This window comes from Drosophila gunungcola (genome assembly GCF_025200985.1).
Source record: "Drosophila gunungcola strain Sukarami chromosome X unlocalized genomic scaffold, Dgunungcola_SK_2 000049F, whole genome shotgun sequence".
Lineage (NCBI taxonomy): Eukaryota > Metazoa > Arthropoda > Insecta > Diptera > Drosophilidae > Drosophila > Drosophila gunungcola.
The window spans coordinates 599,409-614,405 of NW_026453193.1; the positions used below are offsets into that span (position 1 = coordinate 599,409).

The 14,997-nt window shown below is 41.1% G+C and overlaps 1 protein-coding gene across 1 annotated transcript; it reads left to right on the top strand.

Annotated features, from left to right (window-relative positions):
- Positions 1-347: 347 nt before the first annotated feature.
- LOC128260988 (probable serine/threonine-protein kinase DDB_G0272282) lies at positions 348-14,636 on the top strand. Its single transcript, XM_052994368.1, is given in 5 exon segments — positions 348-719; positions 1,362-3,107; positions 5,632-5,840; positions 9,371-11,605; positions 12,497-14,636. Coding segments are annotated over 4 exon segments (5,496 nt in total). The 5' UTR covers positions 348-719; positions 1,362-1,490; the 3' UTR covers positions 13,932-14,636.
- Positions 14,637-14,997: the final 361 nt, after the last annotated feature.

Sequence of the window (14,997 nt, forward strand, 5' to 3'; positions counted from 1 at the left end):
AGTTGTAACGTGGCAGCGAAGTCGACGTCGGCGTCGCAGCTTAGAGCAAGTCGATGAGAGGAAGGAGAGAGAGAGCGAGAGAGAGAGAAGAGGAAAAAGAGAGTGCGAGGAGAGGAGAAAGAAAATGCACACGGTGCGGGGGGCAAAAAGGGAACGAGCAGCAATAACAACAACAATTCGGCAAAATCTTCGTGGCAGAATTGCAGCGACGCCAACTGCGCTGTCCCTGTGTATTTTTTGTTGTGTTTTCCGTTCGTCGTACTTCGTGTTTTCCGTTTTTCTTTTGCGCTCTGCATCCGCTGCCTCTGCCGACGTCGCTGCCCGAGCAAGTATATATGTGTGCGCGCGTGTGTGTGTGCCGCACACATTTTTCAGTTGACTCCGTTGAAATAATTTTCGTAACAACGATCACACGTTCAAAATCAAATTCACCGTTTCGCCGTTCGGACGTCGGCGTCGAAAGCGGAAAAAGCGCTAAAGTGAAAAAGCGAAATAGCGAAAAAGTGCGAATATAGAAATAAAAGGAGAGCCAAGCGCAGCAACAACTTGTTATTTTTTTCTATCCAAGCGTCGTTTCGCGTCGCGACAACAACAAGGAATATAATTAACCAAAAACAAGAGAGAGCGAGAGAAAAGCAGCAACCAAATAGAATAACAAATGCATAAAATAGTTTTGTTTTTTTTGCCACACTGCAAAAATGCAGTCAGCGATTGTTTGTGTAAGTGTATAATATATACTAAAAAAAAAGTGTGCAATATGTATAATTAAAACGTAATATGCCCGAAAACAACAACAAATTAAGTGCGCGCATTGGCACACACACACAAGCAAAAGGAAAACAGCAAAAAAAAAGAAGCGACCAGCACGTGTGCCTTAGTGTGTGTGAACCGACCAGTGTGACCGTGTGTGTGTGTCAAAAAGAGAAAGAGAGAACAAGCCGGCTCTTTTTATTTTTTTTTTATAGTTATTCTTAGTTATGGTTAAATATATAAAAATAACTTAACATAACAAATAGTTTATACACAGTAAACAAAGCATTTCCATAGTTCATATGGCATACTGTAAAATCGTGATAAAATCATGTAAAATATAGAGCTTCACAAAATACCGGGTTCAAAACCCACCACTGGCCAATAATTTTTTTCTTTAAATTTAATAGCATTTGGCCGGCTTTTATGAACTGAGCTCGCATCTATCCCATTTTGCTTCACTGTTGTACATAAAAATTCCTTTAAAATTGTGGATTATCAATAAAATGTGAGCTCGGTTTGCGTAAAGAGCTGGCCGTGTGAAAATATATTTTTTAAAACGCTGGCAGTAGTTCTCATATCACATTCACTTTTCATTCTGTGTACAACAGCCCCTGAAATGAACAGAAATTAACTGTGAAATACGATAGCCGGAAAATAATCAAGAATATCAAAAAGAGGATTTCGAAGAGCAAGCGGGAGCGAAAGCGGAATTAAGGAAAGAGAGAAGAGGAGGAGCGATGGCCAGCGAGGATGTGCAAATCACTAGCGTCATCGATGCCAATGGCCAGAGTTTACCGCTCCATGGAAACAGTTTGGGCGGTCCTTTGGGCCCGCCCGTCAAACAGGAGCGTCCCGACGACGCCGAAATCCGTGAACTGGCCGCCAAGATGAAGGAGCAACAGAAGCAACAGGCCGCCCAGCAGGCATCCCGTCAAGCGGCCATGCAGCACTCGAATGGAGGCGGCAATGCTTCTGCCCCAGCCGGTGGCAATATGCAACCGCCGATAACCAATGGGAATGGACAGACGAACATCATGAGCTACCTATCCCGTCATCAGAAACTACCCAATGGCACCATGCAAGTGGTGCCCGCCCTGGCCTCCAATGGACGATCGAACGGGGCCATCAGTGATTCCGGTTCTGATAAGAAATCCTCATCGGGACCATGCGACGAGGAGTCCATCAATGGGCACTTCGGTTGGGCCCAGTTCGGCAAGATATCCATACCCTACATCTTCAGGCAGTCGGAGAAATACTGCTCCGTTCGAATGATAGAGCTCAAACTGCTGGGCAAATACCTTAACTGCCTGCATCCGGATATCTACTCCAGCTGCACCTGCGTACGCAGCTATTATATCACCGATGCCGAGGCTCGTCTCTTTATCGAGATCAATCACAAGCACTGCGATGGTGAGTTCGGCCGGGATATCTTCAACCAAAAGGATCTGGTGGTGCGCCTAAGTGACGCCTCCAAGTTCTATCAGTTCCTGGACATTTGCTATAGGAAACTGGTATCGGGTAGCAAAACACCATCGGAAAAGTGCGGTTTCATTCGCATCAACAAGGAGTCCGTGGTGCCGTACACTGTGCGAAATAACCAACAGGTTGTGCCGCTCTTCTACTTCGAAGGCGAAACGGAGAATCTGAAGACCAAGGCGGAGATGCTCAATGGCTGGGATTTGGCATATCTGAAGTTCTGCTGCAAGGTGCAGGGCATTCGCAACGAGCTCTTCTCCAGCGAAAGCGTGGCCGTCATATCGCTGACAGACATCAAAAGCTACTTCCCCAATGGCACCGAATTCGAGGATTACTGGCCCAGCAAGGTGGTGGACTCGAATCTGCTGATGGGCAACCGGGCCAATGTCAACAATTCGGTCAATTGGACGCGTCAGCCCTCGGCGCCACCGCCGAAAATAACAACAACTGGAAGCGGGTCGTCGGGATCATCTTCATCCACCGGCGGTGGTAGCGGAGGTGGTGGCCTGGGCCAGAACTCATCCGCATCCTCCAACTCAGCGGGCGGCGGCGGTGGCCAACAGGTGACATCGAAGGCGCAGCAACAACATGCCTCGGCGGCGGCGGCAGCGGCTACCGCGCAGCAACAGCACCTGATGAAACAACGCGCCGCCGCAGCAGCAGCAGTCGCCGGCGCCAATGGGGTGGCAAATGCGGCCAATAGTTTCGGGGCGGCAGCGGCCGTGGCGGCATTCAATTCCCAAACGGCGGCAGCAGCGGCGATGCTGCAGCAGTCGCAGGGCAACAACAGGATGCTCTCGCAGGCCACCGTTCAGGCGCTGGCCAGCAGCGGTTGGATGTCCGGCCAGAGCAACCTGCAGCTCCACGCCCAGATGATGGTGAGTGTTCACGACCCTTTAGTTTTATATTAAATTAATTAAATAAATTCAGTTCCGTGGAAATTGTTCATTGTGTATCTCTGAAAGTGTTCGGTTTGAAATATCAATAGATTAACCTGCAACTGACAATAGTATTCCATGTTTTTATAGGCGAGAAGTTATTAAGAAATTAAAACCAACAAAGTCACTGCAAGCAGTCAGATTTGCCCACATATTATGTTTTCCACAACAGATGACGCTTTCCACCTTATGGTTTGCCGCGCGAATGTAATTGCTGGCGCCATCTATCGAAGACATATTTAAAGGGTATCTTATAGAGACACAACAAAACAAACAAACTTGTTTTTGTTCAAAATATTATTATTATTCGAAAACAATGTTAAATGAAGGTCAAATTTATTAAACAAAAATGTGTTCTTTTAACTTGTTACTGTCAGTTTTGTTGAAAGTCACTTATCATATATCATTTCTATCGAAAAAGAACGACTGTGATGATTCCGGAAGAATGGTAGAATAACCCTTTCTAAATTTAGATATATTTTGCATTTCTTAGTGTGAGTAATCCCTCCCACCATTATCTCGCCCTTTTTATAGAACCACAATGTAGACAACAGGTATTACATGTCTTTGAAAATTTGTATTTATACTATCTTTTTATTGTTATTATGAACTAAAAGTTCATAGTTATAATTTAAAATATTTTCGATGCCTAATTTATGATTGTGATACGTAAAGAGAGTCATTATAACAATTAATAGTTAGCTCCCAAACAAAGGAAATGAAATTAATTTCAACACACCGTCTCAAGTTCCATTATTAAATATCAATTTAAAGATATAAGAATTTGCTTTTCAACGGTGTTTATCTAAAATACATTAAAGTTATAAAGAGTTTGGTTTTGGCAGAGTAGTACAAGACCAAAACCAAACAAACAATAATTGATAGTACTTTAGCAATCATACCTTAAAATCGATATCGGTCTTTGGTGCTTGTTTACTGTGTATTTTTAAAAATTAGGTCACAGCTTAGAACCCCATTTAAAACCAGTTTTATGTTGCTATCATTGATGAAGAAAAGCTAAGCCCAACTTTTGCCACTTGAAGAATTCGGGAATTGGAAAAGATCAGGAATGAAATGGGGGTATAAGTTGGTGTGCAGAGGGTTTTCTCAAGAGAGTGCATGGCCATGTTTTGTTGGCCTCGCATGTAATGACACACAAACTAACATGCTGGGCCATTTATATACACACCTACATAGACATATGTATATATAAATCGGCGTTTGTGTTAGCGTGTTTTTTTTTCTAGCAGATTTTTCACAGTTTGGCAACAGCGCAGCAGCAGCGTTCGACGGCATCAAAAACTAGGTCATCAGCCAGAGTATATTGTGCATAGGAGAGTGGCTCCATCTCCCTCTTTGCCCATCCCCATCTCTTTCCACCCAAGCTCCATCTCGCTCCCCCTTTGGTTGTGACTGTGTGTGCGTGTGTTTGTTGGCCACAACCTGTTGATGTTGTTGCTGTTGTTGTTGTTTTTGTTGTTTTTGTTGTTGTAACTACAGTCGAGCCTCTACAAAATAAACCAACATATTTTATTAGCAAGTAACTTATAAAAAGTTTTTTATCTTCGATTTTAGTAAATTTCAAAAAGCTTCAATTTGAATTTCTAACACAATTGTAATACTTACATAAAATTTAAGAAAATAAGTTGGTTTTGCCCTTAAAAATTAAATGCGACCCCCAAAAATTAAAATGTAAACACAAAAACCTCGACTCACGCAGAAAAATTCTAGCCGTCTAGATACTCGATATGAGTAATGGCAATCTTATCAAACCTCAAACTTGAAAACGTAATTCTAATCGTGTATAAAATCGTAACAGTGGCACAAAAAGTCTTTAATACGTTAATAGAGGCTATTAATCGATTTTTTTTGTTGTGCTTGTTTGTACTGGCAATGGCGCTTCCGTCTTCTTTCCATTGCTAATTGCAATCTGAATTCATAATTATTTATTATGCACAACAACATAGTTGCACATAAATTGAAAAGTAGGTCACACAAACAATTAACTAATTGGCTATATTTAATTACCAAATAAATAGCAAAACGATGTCTGATGTCAGTTACTGTAATTTTTGTTCAATGTTTTTTTTTAATACCTGCTTTTCAACTAATGTGTAAATGGGAAGTAAAAAATTTTTGATATATAGATAAATAAAATAGATAATTAGAAACTAATATTATATTGATTGAAGTTTTAAATGCGTTTTTTTTTGTATATATTAGTATAAAAATATATATATATATTATATCGAATAATTGTCTGTCCGCTTAAAAATAAAAAAGAACATATTGTGTTTATACACATACAAAAAAACAATCAAAAAATTTTGTTTAAAGGGCTATTACTTTTTAATGTGCTAGACATAATGAGTTAAAAAACAACAAACACTATATTTCTCAAACTGATTGATATCAATCTTTCCGTGCTTTTTCTAATTTTCGTCTACTTTCTTGTGGTTTTCAGCAGGCCCAGCAAACGCATGCGAACGCAAATCGCGTGGGCAGCTACCGGGAGCACATGAACAACCTGATGATGAGCGGCAGCAGCCGGCAGCCGTACTCCTACAACAATCCCGCGATCTCCATGTCCTCGGTGAACAGCCACAGCGGGGGTGGCGGAAATGCCCCACCTCCCCTCGTCCGTTCGGCGGCCGGACAAAATGCCAATCACATGTAAGTAGAACGACAGTCCATAGCCTCCTCCTATCGATTGTTCAAATCGTTTCCCCCCACTACTACTGTCTTTTAAAAAAAAAATTAAAAAAAAAAAAAAAACTAAAAAAAAAAAAAAAACGAACTTTATTGATTCTATATTTTGCCTTTCCTTATAACTATTTACATTAATTACATTTAGTATGTTGATTTTATTAAAATCTCGAATACAAATGCGCAGAAATTGTGTTTTTCAAATTTTGTTGTAATTCGTTTTTGCCAATATAAAAACAAAAGTATCTTTATACTCTATTTTTTTCGCTGTTGTTGTTTATATTATATATATATATAAAATACACACATTTACGAAGTCGCTCTAAGGGTTGAGTTCTCAATGTCTAGGCTAAAATGCAACTAATGTAACATTCGATGCCCCCGAAAATCGATAAGTTGAAGGACGCGGCGAGCTTAATTAGCAATATAATAAATGTTTGAAATAATGCTTAGTAGTCAGTAATTGAGTAAAATGCTGGGTGTAGTGGGGGGATTTTCAGGCTAGACATTGAGAAATCGCTGCTTAAGTCCAAATTGAAAAGCCATTAGGGTGCCACATGATTTTTCGTATAACTCAGGACAGTCAATATATATTTTTATAATAATTTTGTTGTTCTTTATGCTCTTTTCAAACAAAAAAAAATTATGCACCGATTGTTTTATTTGAATTCTCAATGTTAGTTATATATAATAATGAGCCATACAAAAATCGGCGTTTGTGCACGCACTTAATTTGAATTTTATATCTGTGTTTTATATACCGTCTTACCATAAATATATAAAATAATACTCGTTTTTTGCATAACTTCTCTCTGCTCTTTCTGAATTGCCTCTTAAAGTCATGCAACACATTAGGTTAATGAGTCTTTTTAGCGGCATATCCCTTTTCAAAAAACAAAATAAAAAAATATCAATTTAAATCAAACGCCAAAAAAACATATTCTGACATTGTTGCCATTGTAGCCGAAAAGCCACAAATAAATTAACCTTGGTGTCTTAATAAAAACTACTGTTAAAACTGACAAAACATTGATTATTTTGTTTTCTATTTTATATTTGTTACTTTACCAATTTCATGAAATAAAGATAATTATAAAAATTTGTTTGGTTTACAATTTTAATCACTTTAATTACAAATTGGCATTAAATTTAAATTGTTTTATGTTCTCTCGGTTAAGTTTGTTGATAAATCTACAATGGCTAACAGTATCGAGAGTAACGTTTTTTTATGTGAAACTATCACTTTGTTTGTTAGATTTACAATCAAATGTCTAGGGGACGCCGGCGTCCATACAGAACTTGATTTTATGTTCTTAAAAATAATTACCAAACACCAATCATCATACCACAAAAATCCAAATCCCCCTCATAACATTTTTCAAAAAGACCACAAAAAAAAAAAAAAAAAACAAATAAACAAAATTTAAACCCTACTAACCGATTCGAAACGACAACTTTTTGCAAATACTTGACGAGCTTTTGTTCTCTCTTTTTATTTTCGGGTCTCCAGATTCCTAACCTCTTACGGCATGCATTAGGGTGGCTCATGAGAGACTCTCTAAAACGTATAGTGAAATAAATAAGCTATTGGTATCGGAGGTGCGTCTAAGGTGGAGAATATGATTATCGCTCGCATTTGGGTTCTATCTGAATCACACCACTACCACCTACTACTCCATATTTAAGTCCAGTAGAACTAAACCCAAAACACACATACACACACACGAACACGCCCACACACACACCTACACACGCATCTGTACATACATCATGTAGAGTTCTCCTATATACAGAGCATATGTATAAATATATTTGAGGTTATCCTTAGCAATTGCATGACTTCCCATACTTGATTAAGTTAAAAAATAAATGAAAGTAGAATACAAATTTTTATAAACGTATACTTTATATGACAACTTACATGTATTTGTTTCTTTTTTCAATGGAATGATGATGATTTCGTTAAAACCGTACTTTGTATATTATTATAATAAAACCTTTTCCTTGTTTTTCTCTAAAAACTTTTTTTTTTATTCTTTGTATGATATAATAATAATTTACTGTTAAAGAGGAACTACAACATATTTTGAAAAACATAACTTCGCGTAATAAAAGAGACAAAAAAAAACAAAATGATTTATCTTTTAAATATGGTTAAATATATATTTAATATATCTAAATGCAACAAAAAACATATATACATTTATTTAATGGCTGTGTGTACTGACTACCCCTAATGTTATTACACACACACACAAACACCTCAAACTCTCTCACACATACATTAAAACTCAACACACACACACACACACGTTGAATGACTCACGACATGTGACGAACGAAAAAGTTAAAAAAAAATATATATACCTATATAAAAAAGGGGAAAAATACGAAGCAGCAGCGACAACAACAACGAGAACAAGCTTTATTGGTGGTGGCAGGTTTTTTTAACCCCGTTTGGCCCCACCCACCCCCCTCCTTCCCTCACTCACACACACACACACACACACTACTAAAACAAAAATGATACAGATACAAAGTACAAAATACAGTGAGAGATCATAGATACATTATATATAATGCGTGTACAAAAGTTGAAGTAACAATCATTAATGAAAAATGTATGACAATCGATTAGGAATTTTTAAACTTAGCTAACAAAATATTAAGAAAAAAAATTTAAAAAGAGCTTTTTTTAAAGCTTTTTCTTAACCGATTTATCTGATCGCATACATTTACATAAAAGACCAAACACATTGAAAACATTACATAATAAAGAAAGCTTTTTAGGATTTACTTTCCAAACAATGAAAAGTAATTAAATAAAACTTATGTAAGAAACGTTTTTTTATTCATCTTATTTTAAATCTAAAAAGAAAAATAGTTTAAAAGAGCAAAGAGAAAAACTTAAAAAATACTGTCGATTTAATAATTTAAAACCAAGTATACAGTTTTATTTGCAAACTTTTTTTAAGAAAGTAAGAAAGAGCAGAGAGAACCACAACAAAATTCATAAATAATTCCATTAAACCACAGAAAATAAAAATCGGGTATATAAAAAACCAACGATAATTGACTATCGCCACCTGGTTTTCTTTCATTTGTTTTCATCGGCAGAAGTCGAGCGGAAAGGCCAAGGCAATCGGGATATCGATGTCTGCGATATGTTTAAGTCGGCAAAGCAGTGAAAGAGTGCGGAAGCAGGAGAAGCAGAAGAAAGAACAAGCAGTTCAGAGAGAAGCGCACGCCCGAACAACGAGATTTAAAAAATTCAAATGCATACCAAAAAATAATATACCAAGAAAAGCCCAGTGTTTTTTTTTAAGTCTTAATAGTTAGTTGATGAGGAATGACAATTACAACAAAATCGATTGAAAAATGCAATTAAAAAAACAGAACTAATAATAAACAAAAGACAATTTGTAAATAAAAACAAAGAAAAAAAAATGAAAAAGGGGCGGTCACCTCGACTTATGTATTGTATATAATGTTTCTAGGTCGAATGTCGAGCAGTCACTGGTGCAACAACAACAACAACAACAACAGCAACAGACACAACAACAACAACCGCAACAACAACGACACCAGAACAGCACATTTAACAACAACAACAACAACAGCAACCGTGCACCACAGCAACACTCTTCACCAAACAACCAGAACAATAGTAACCACCACCATCATCATCATCAACAACATGCCTTAGCCAAAAGTCTTAACAGCAACAGCAACTTGCACAGCAGCAGCAACATGAACAGCAGCAACATGAGAAATTGCAACAGCAACAGCAACATAAATGGCACCCAAAGCAGTAACAGCAACTCCAATTCGGCGGCTGCTGTGGCCGCTGCTGCTGCCGCCGGTTATGTGCAAGCTCTTTTGGGAGGCGCCGGCGGTACGGGGGGCGTGGCTGGTGGCGCTGGCGCCGGCGGCAATGCCTTCAACTACAACCTGCCCTCCACTCGAGCGGATTACACGAATCTAGCACTGTGGAATCAACTAACACCCGCCCAACGTTTGCTCTTCAGTCAGCAGTTGAAAGGTGCAGGCCCAGTTGGCTCGCCTGGTCATCCCGGCAATCCTGGATCCACTCATCCCGCTGCCAAACAGAACTTTCCCGCCTTACCCTCTTTACCGCTGGACACAGACTTGATAACCATGCTGGACTATAATAATCCCAATAAGGCTAACAAAAATCAGAAATCTGGTGGTGGAGGTGTCACATTCACCAAACCCATTGTGCCACCATTGATACCAGATGGATCGGGAGCCGAAATAAGTCTGACCAAGAGCAGGAGAGGAGCAGGCGAGGGAGGAGCTGGAACTGGAGCTGGAGCTGGAGCTGGAGCTGGAGGAGGGGGAGGAGGAGGGGGAGGAGGGGGAGTAGCGACCACCGGAAGTGGCACTACCATACCACTAAACTCCACGCAAGCTCTCGAGGATTTCGAAAAGAAGTTCACCGTCATGACAGACGAAATGCGGGCTGTTATACAAAAGGTTCTGGCCAATCCGGACCTCTCCACATTCATACAAACGAATTCCAGTAACAATAATAGTGCAAATCAAAATCACTTGGTGCCTTCGTATATATCGCCGCCGATGTCGCCCTCAGTGGGTGGTCTAAATATGGGCATGGCCCTGGGCAATGTGGCCACGTTGACATTGGCCTCCAATCCGAATGTGACGATAACGCCACAGTTGCCGGGACACTTTCTGCATTCGCCGTCGAGTTCGTGTTCCAGTTCGAGTGCCTCGAATACGGCGGCATCGCCATTGAGCAGTGGTGCAGGTGGTGGGGCAGGTGGTGGCGCAGCTGGGGCATTATCCGGTGGGGCAACTAGTGGGACAATATCTGCTGGTCGGCAAAAGAGCGTGATTTGTTCGACCAAAAGCAATAACCTACCGATGGCCATACTTTCGCTAGCTAGCAATAATTCAGGTGGGGTTAGTTTAAATTCGGGGGGACGACGAAACAACAACAACAACAACAATAATAATAATAACACAAATAGTAATAATAGCAATTATGGGCGTCAGACACACAGCCAAAGTAGTAGTAACCACAGCAATACACAAACCACACAACAACAACAACAATCACAACCACAACAACAACCAACACCCACTGACGTAATTGATCTGTCCTCCTCCCGAAGGTCACTTGCTGCATCGGCGGCCTATTTGCAGCAGCACTCGTCGGCGGTGGCCCAACAACAGCAACAAGTGGCAGCCGCAGCGGTGGCCCAACATCAACGTTTGGCCGCCGCCGCCGCCCATCATGCCCAGCAAAATGGACGCAGTTCCTCGAATTCTGGCAATTCCGGCAGTTCCGCGAATTCTTCAGGAAACAACAACGGTACGAGTAACTCGGGCTCCGCCGGCAATGGCTCAACCGGCAACGGTAGTGCCTCATCCAATAGCGCCTCCATGCATCTGCAACGGCATGCGGCACTCGCTCATGCCGCCGCAGCGGCCAATGCGGCAGATAGTGCCCAGCGGCTGTGCGTCATACCCGAAATACCCACGAACAACATGAACCTGACGCCCTACAAGGTGCAACGCGTGTGCGTCGACAAGCACCTGGTGCCCTGCATCAACATGAAGGCCTACAACGATTCCGAGCAGCTGATGACCCTCATCGAGTTCCAGAAGAACTTCTTCCCGTCGGTGCCACTGGATCACTGCAAGCGTTTGATTGAGGCACTCGGCGTGGAGCTCTACAAGGCGAATCGGTGAGTGATATATACCCCAATTTTATGTACGATGTCTTGCCCACAAAAAACCCTTTGACAATGCTGTTATGCAATTCATTAAAAATGTAAATCAAATTGTTAGCAAATATAATGTTATGCCCTTTTCAAAATTTAAAACAAAAGTTAAATAATACCAAGTAACTTTCAAAAAACTTCACTTTCCTTTAAAAAAGAAAATTATTTATGACTGATTAATGGAGATTTAACAGTTTCAGATCTAAATTTAAATATAAAATTTCGTTTTAATTTTTTCTGTATAAGCAAATTGTGATGGCAACTTGTTTTTTTGCTTTACTTTTATTTTCTTGATAAACATGAGCAACTTTGCAATAGTAAAATTGATATTGCAATAACGAGAGGGATAGATTCAAAAAAGTGTTAAAGGGGCATTATTATTGCACGCATTCAAACAAAATCAGGCAGACGTCAAGAAGTTGTCATGAATTTCAACAAGTTCCATAAAGTTGCCAGTTTCATGTTTGTAAACATGCGATTCCTTTCTATGCAGATAAGTACACATTTGTTGAAGGGCAAGGATTTTATTATTCACTTTATTTGGCACTACTTTGTATTAAAAGAAATTAATACTGCAATAACCAGGCATTTATTTTATTTACATTTATGAAATTGTGTCAGTTGTTGTCGTGCCTAAATATTATATTTAATTTGTGTTGTGGTTTTTAATGCGGAAACTGGAGTATATACATTTTGAGTTTAACAAGTTTGTTTGTTAATTTAAACCATTTTAGAAAACTATACGCCAAAAACTGTCACTCGAAGCACATTTTTGATGCATAACGAACGTCCAACCAGTTTGTTTTGATAAATAGCGGCCCCTTACTGATACCAATCTCTTTTGATTATTCGCAGGCGACAGGTGCAGATCCTGATGGAGTTCGACCGCAGCTACAACGAGAACATGCCGCTGGTGCAGGTGCGCGACATCATCAAGTACATGACGCAGCTGACCTTTATGACGCGCCAGCCGGAGCAGCCGCCGGCCAAAAGGACGCGCACGAGCTAGGAATTAAGCTGGGGAGCACAACATTTGCCACCATTAACAACAACAACGACCACAACAACAACAGCAACAGCAGTAGCAGTAGCAGTAGCAGCCACAATAACAACCACACCGACAACACCACCATTAAGCACAACAGCAGCCACAACAAGCAACAGCAACAGCAACAGCAGCAACAGCAACAGCACGGCAACAGTTCACTCAAGATCAACAGCAGCAACAGCAATAGCAGCCGGAACTTCGGTGGTAGCCACTTCGATGAGGAGAAGGGCATTCACACCGCCAGCAAATGTGAGCGGCGGCGGCAGTGGCGGTGAATTGCTGACCAGGCGCAGGGCTCTGGCCCCACCGCCAGCTCCGCCAGTTCCTGCCACACCACCTGGCACACCTGCAACATTATCATCATCATCATCAGCAGCAGCAGCAATACCTGCAGCAGCACACAACACCACCAGCAACGCATACGAAATGTTGTACTCCCACAACCAAAAACACCCACAGCCACACCCGCTACACCAAGCAGCCCAGCAGCAGCAGCAGCAGCCGCAGCTGCAGCTGCAGCAGCAGCACCACCACCAGCATCCGCAGCACCATGAGCAGCAGCGTCTGCTGAAGAAGCGGCAACATGCCGAGCAGACGGCTGCCAAAAATCATCCGCGAAGCGCTGCTGCAGCTGCCCAGAAAATGGCCGAAGCCGAGCATGCCTACTTGTCCAATTTGTATGGCAAGGCGGCGGCCAGCATGTTGAGTCCACCGCTGGGCAATGTCGTCCTGCCCGAATGGGAGCAGATGAGGCAGCGCAGGACGCAGGCGGCGGTAGCAGCACCGCCAGCCCACCACCAGCAGCAACACCAACAGCAGCAGCAGCAACAGCAACAGGCGACGGTGGCGCCACCTCAGCGACATATAATGCATCGCAGGCATAGCGTTTGTGCAGCCGGATTGGCCAGCCTGTCGCCCGCCTCCTCGACGCACTCCTCTTCGACGGCCTCGCCCACAACGGCGGCGGCAGCTGCTCTGGCCGCCGCATCCTATTACGGCAGTGCAGCGGCAGCGGCGGCGGCGGCCTTTACGGCACCATATCAGCACCATCATCATCATCATCATGCAGCGGCGGCGGCAGCAGCGGCCCATCATCATGCGGCGGCAGCAGCAGCGGCAGCGGCGGCAGCAGCGGCGGCCCATCACACACATGGCCAGCCATCGCCCACCATTTATCCACCCACACCGCCGCCATCGGCGCCCTGGGTGCATCCTTGGTATGCCGGCGATGCGGCCTTTTGAGCGAAAGATCGTTGATCGTTGATCGTAGATCGTAGATCGTAGATCCTACAGATGATCCTAGACAGATCAGCAACAGATCCCAAGGGGCAACCAACTCAAGCCCCACATTGTACATTCGAGTTTCTAGTTTGTTAAGCTATTTATTAAAGCGACAAAGAAAAAGGGAGAAACACAGTGAGATAGGACGATAGAGGGAGAGGAGAGCCTTCAAACATTTTTTTTTTGCGCGCAAGTCTGGAGGAGATTAGGTTGTAAGTAGGCTAACTAAAACAATTTCTGGGCATTATATGTCAACTAACCAATAATCGAGGGAAACCTTTTTGATGATATACATATATGGACTACTAGAGCTGCTGGGATTTCGTTTGGTCAAATAACAACAGCAAACAACAAACAAACATTTTCAAATGAGAACTCAAAGAACTGATTACATTTTATTATCAAAAAACCCAAAAAACACACACACACACATACAGAGAATAATTCGTTTTCATTTCTTGATTCGTTCGACATTTTTTCGTGGTTTTAAAGCCTTTTTCTAGCAATATTTAGGTACATTAACAGATATGTTATATGCTATACATATGTAATATATAAGTAAAAAGCCAATAAACTCGTCATATTGTAAGCAAGAAATTAAATTTCTTGCGATTCAAAACTATGCAAAAAACTACCAACTACCGTAAAAAAAAAACTAAAAGCAAAGAACTAAACGAAAGCAACTATTCAAGAAGAAACAATTTTGTAAGGTAGAAAAAGAGATCCGTAGATCGTGAGAAATTCCATTTAATATTCATTATCGTCTCATTATTGTCAAACATTATTATGAAAAATGTCCCATTCAAGCAGCAAGGCATAAATCCTAAGCATCTGTGTAATTGAACAATTTCCAAATCTTACAAATAACACAAAGAGCTACAACTAAAAACTAAAAAAAAAAACAAAAAACAAAATGGATAAGCTAAGGTGGAAACACGAAACACAAAAACAAAAAATCCAGAAAACTATGTTAAAAACATACAAAAATGAAAAAACTAAAATAAATGCAAAAAGAAAAAGAAATTAT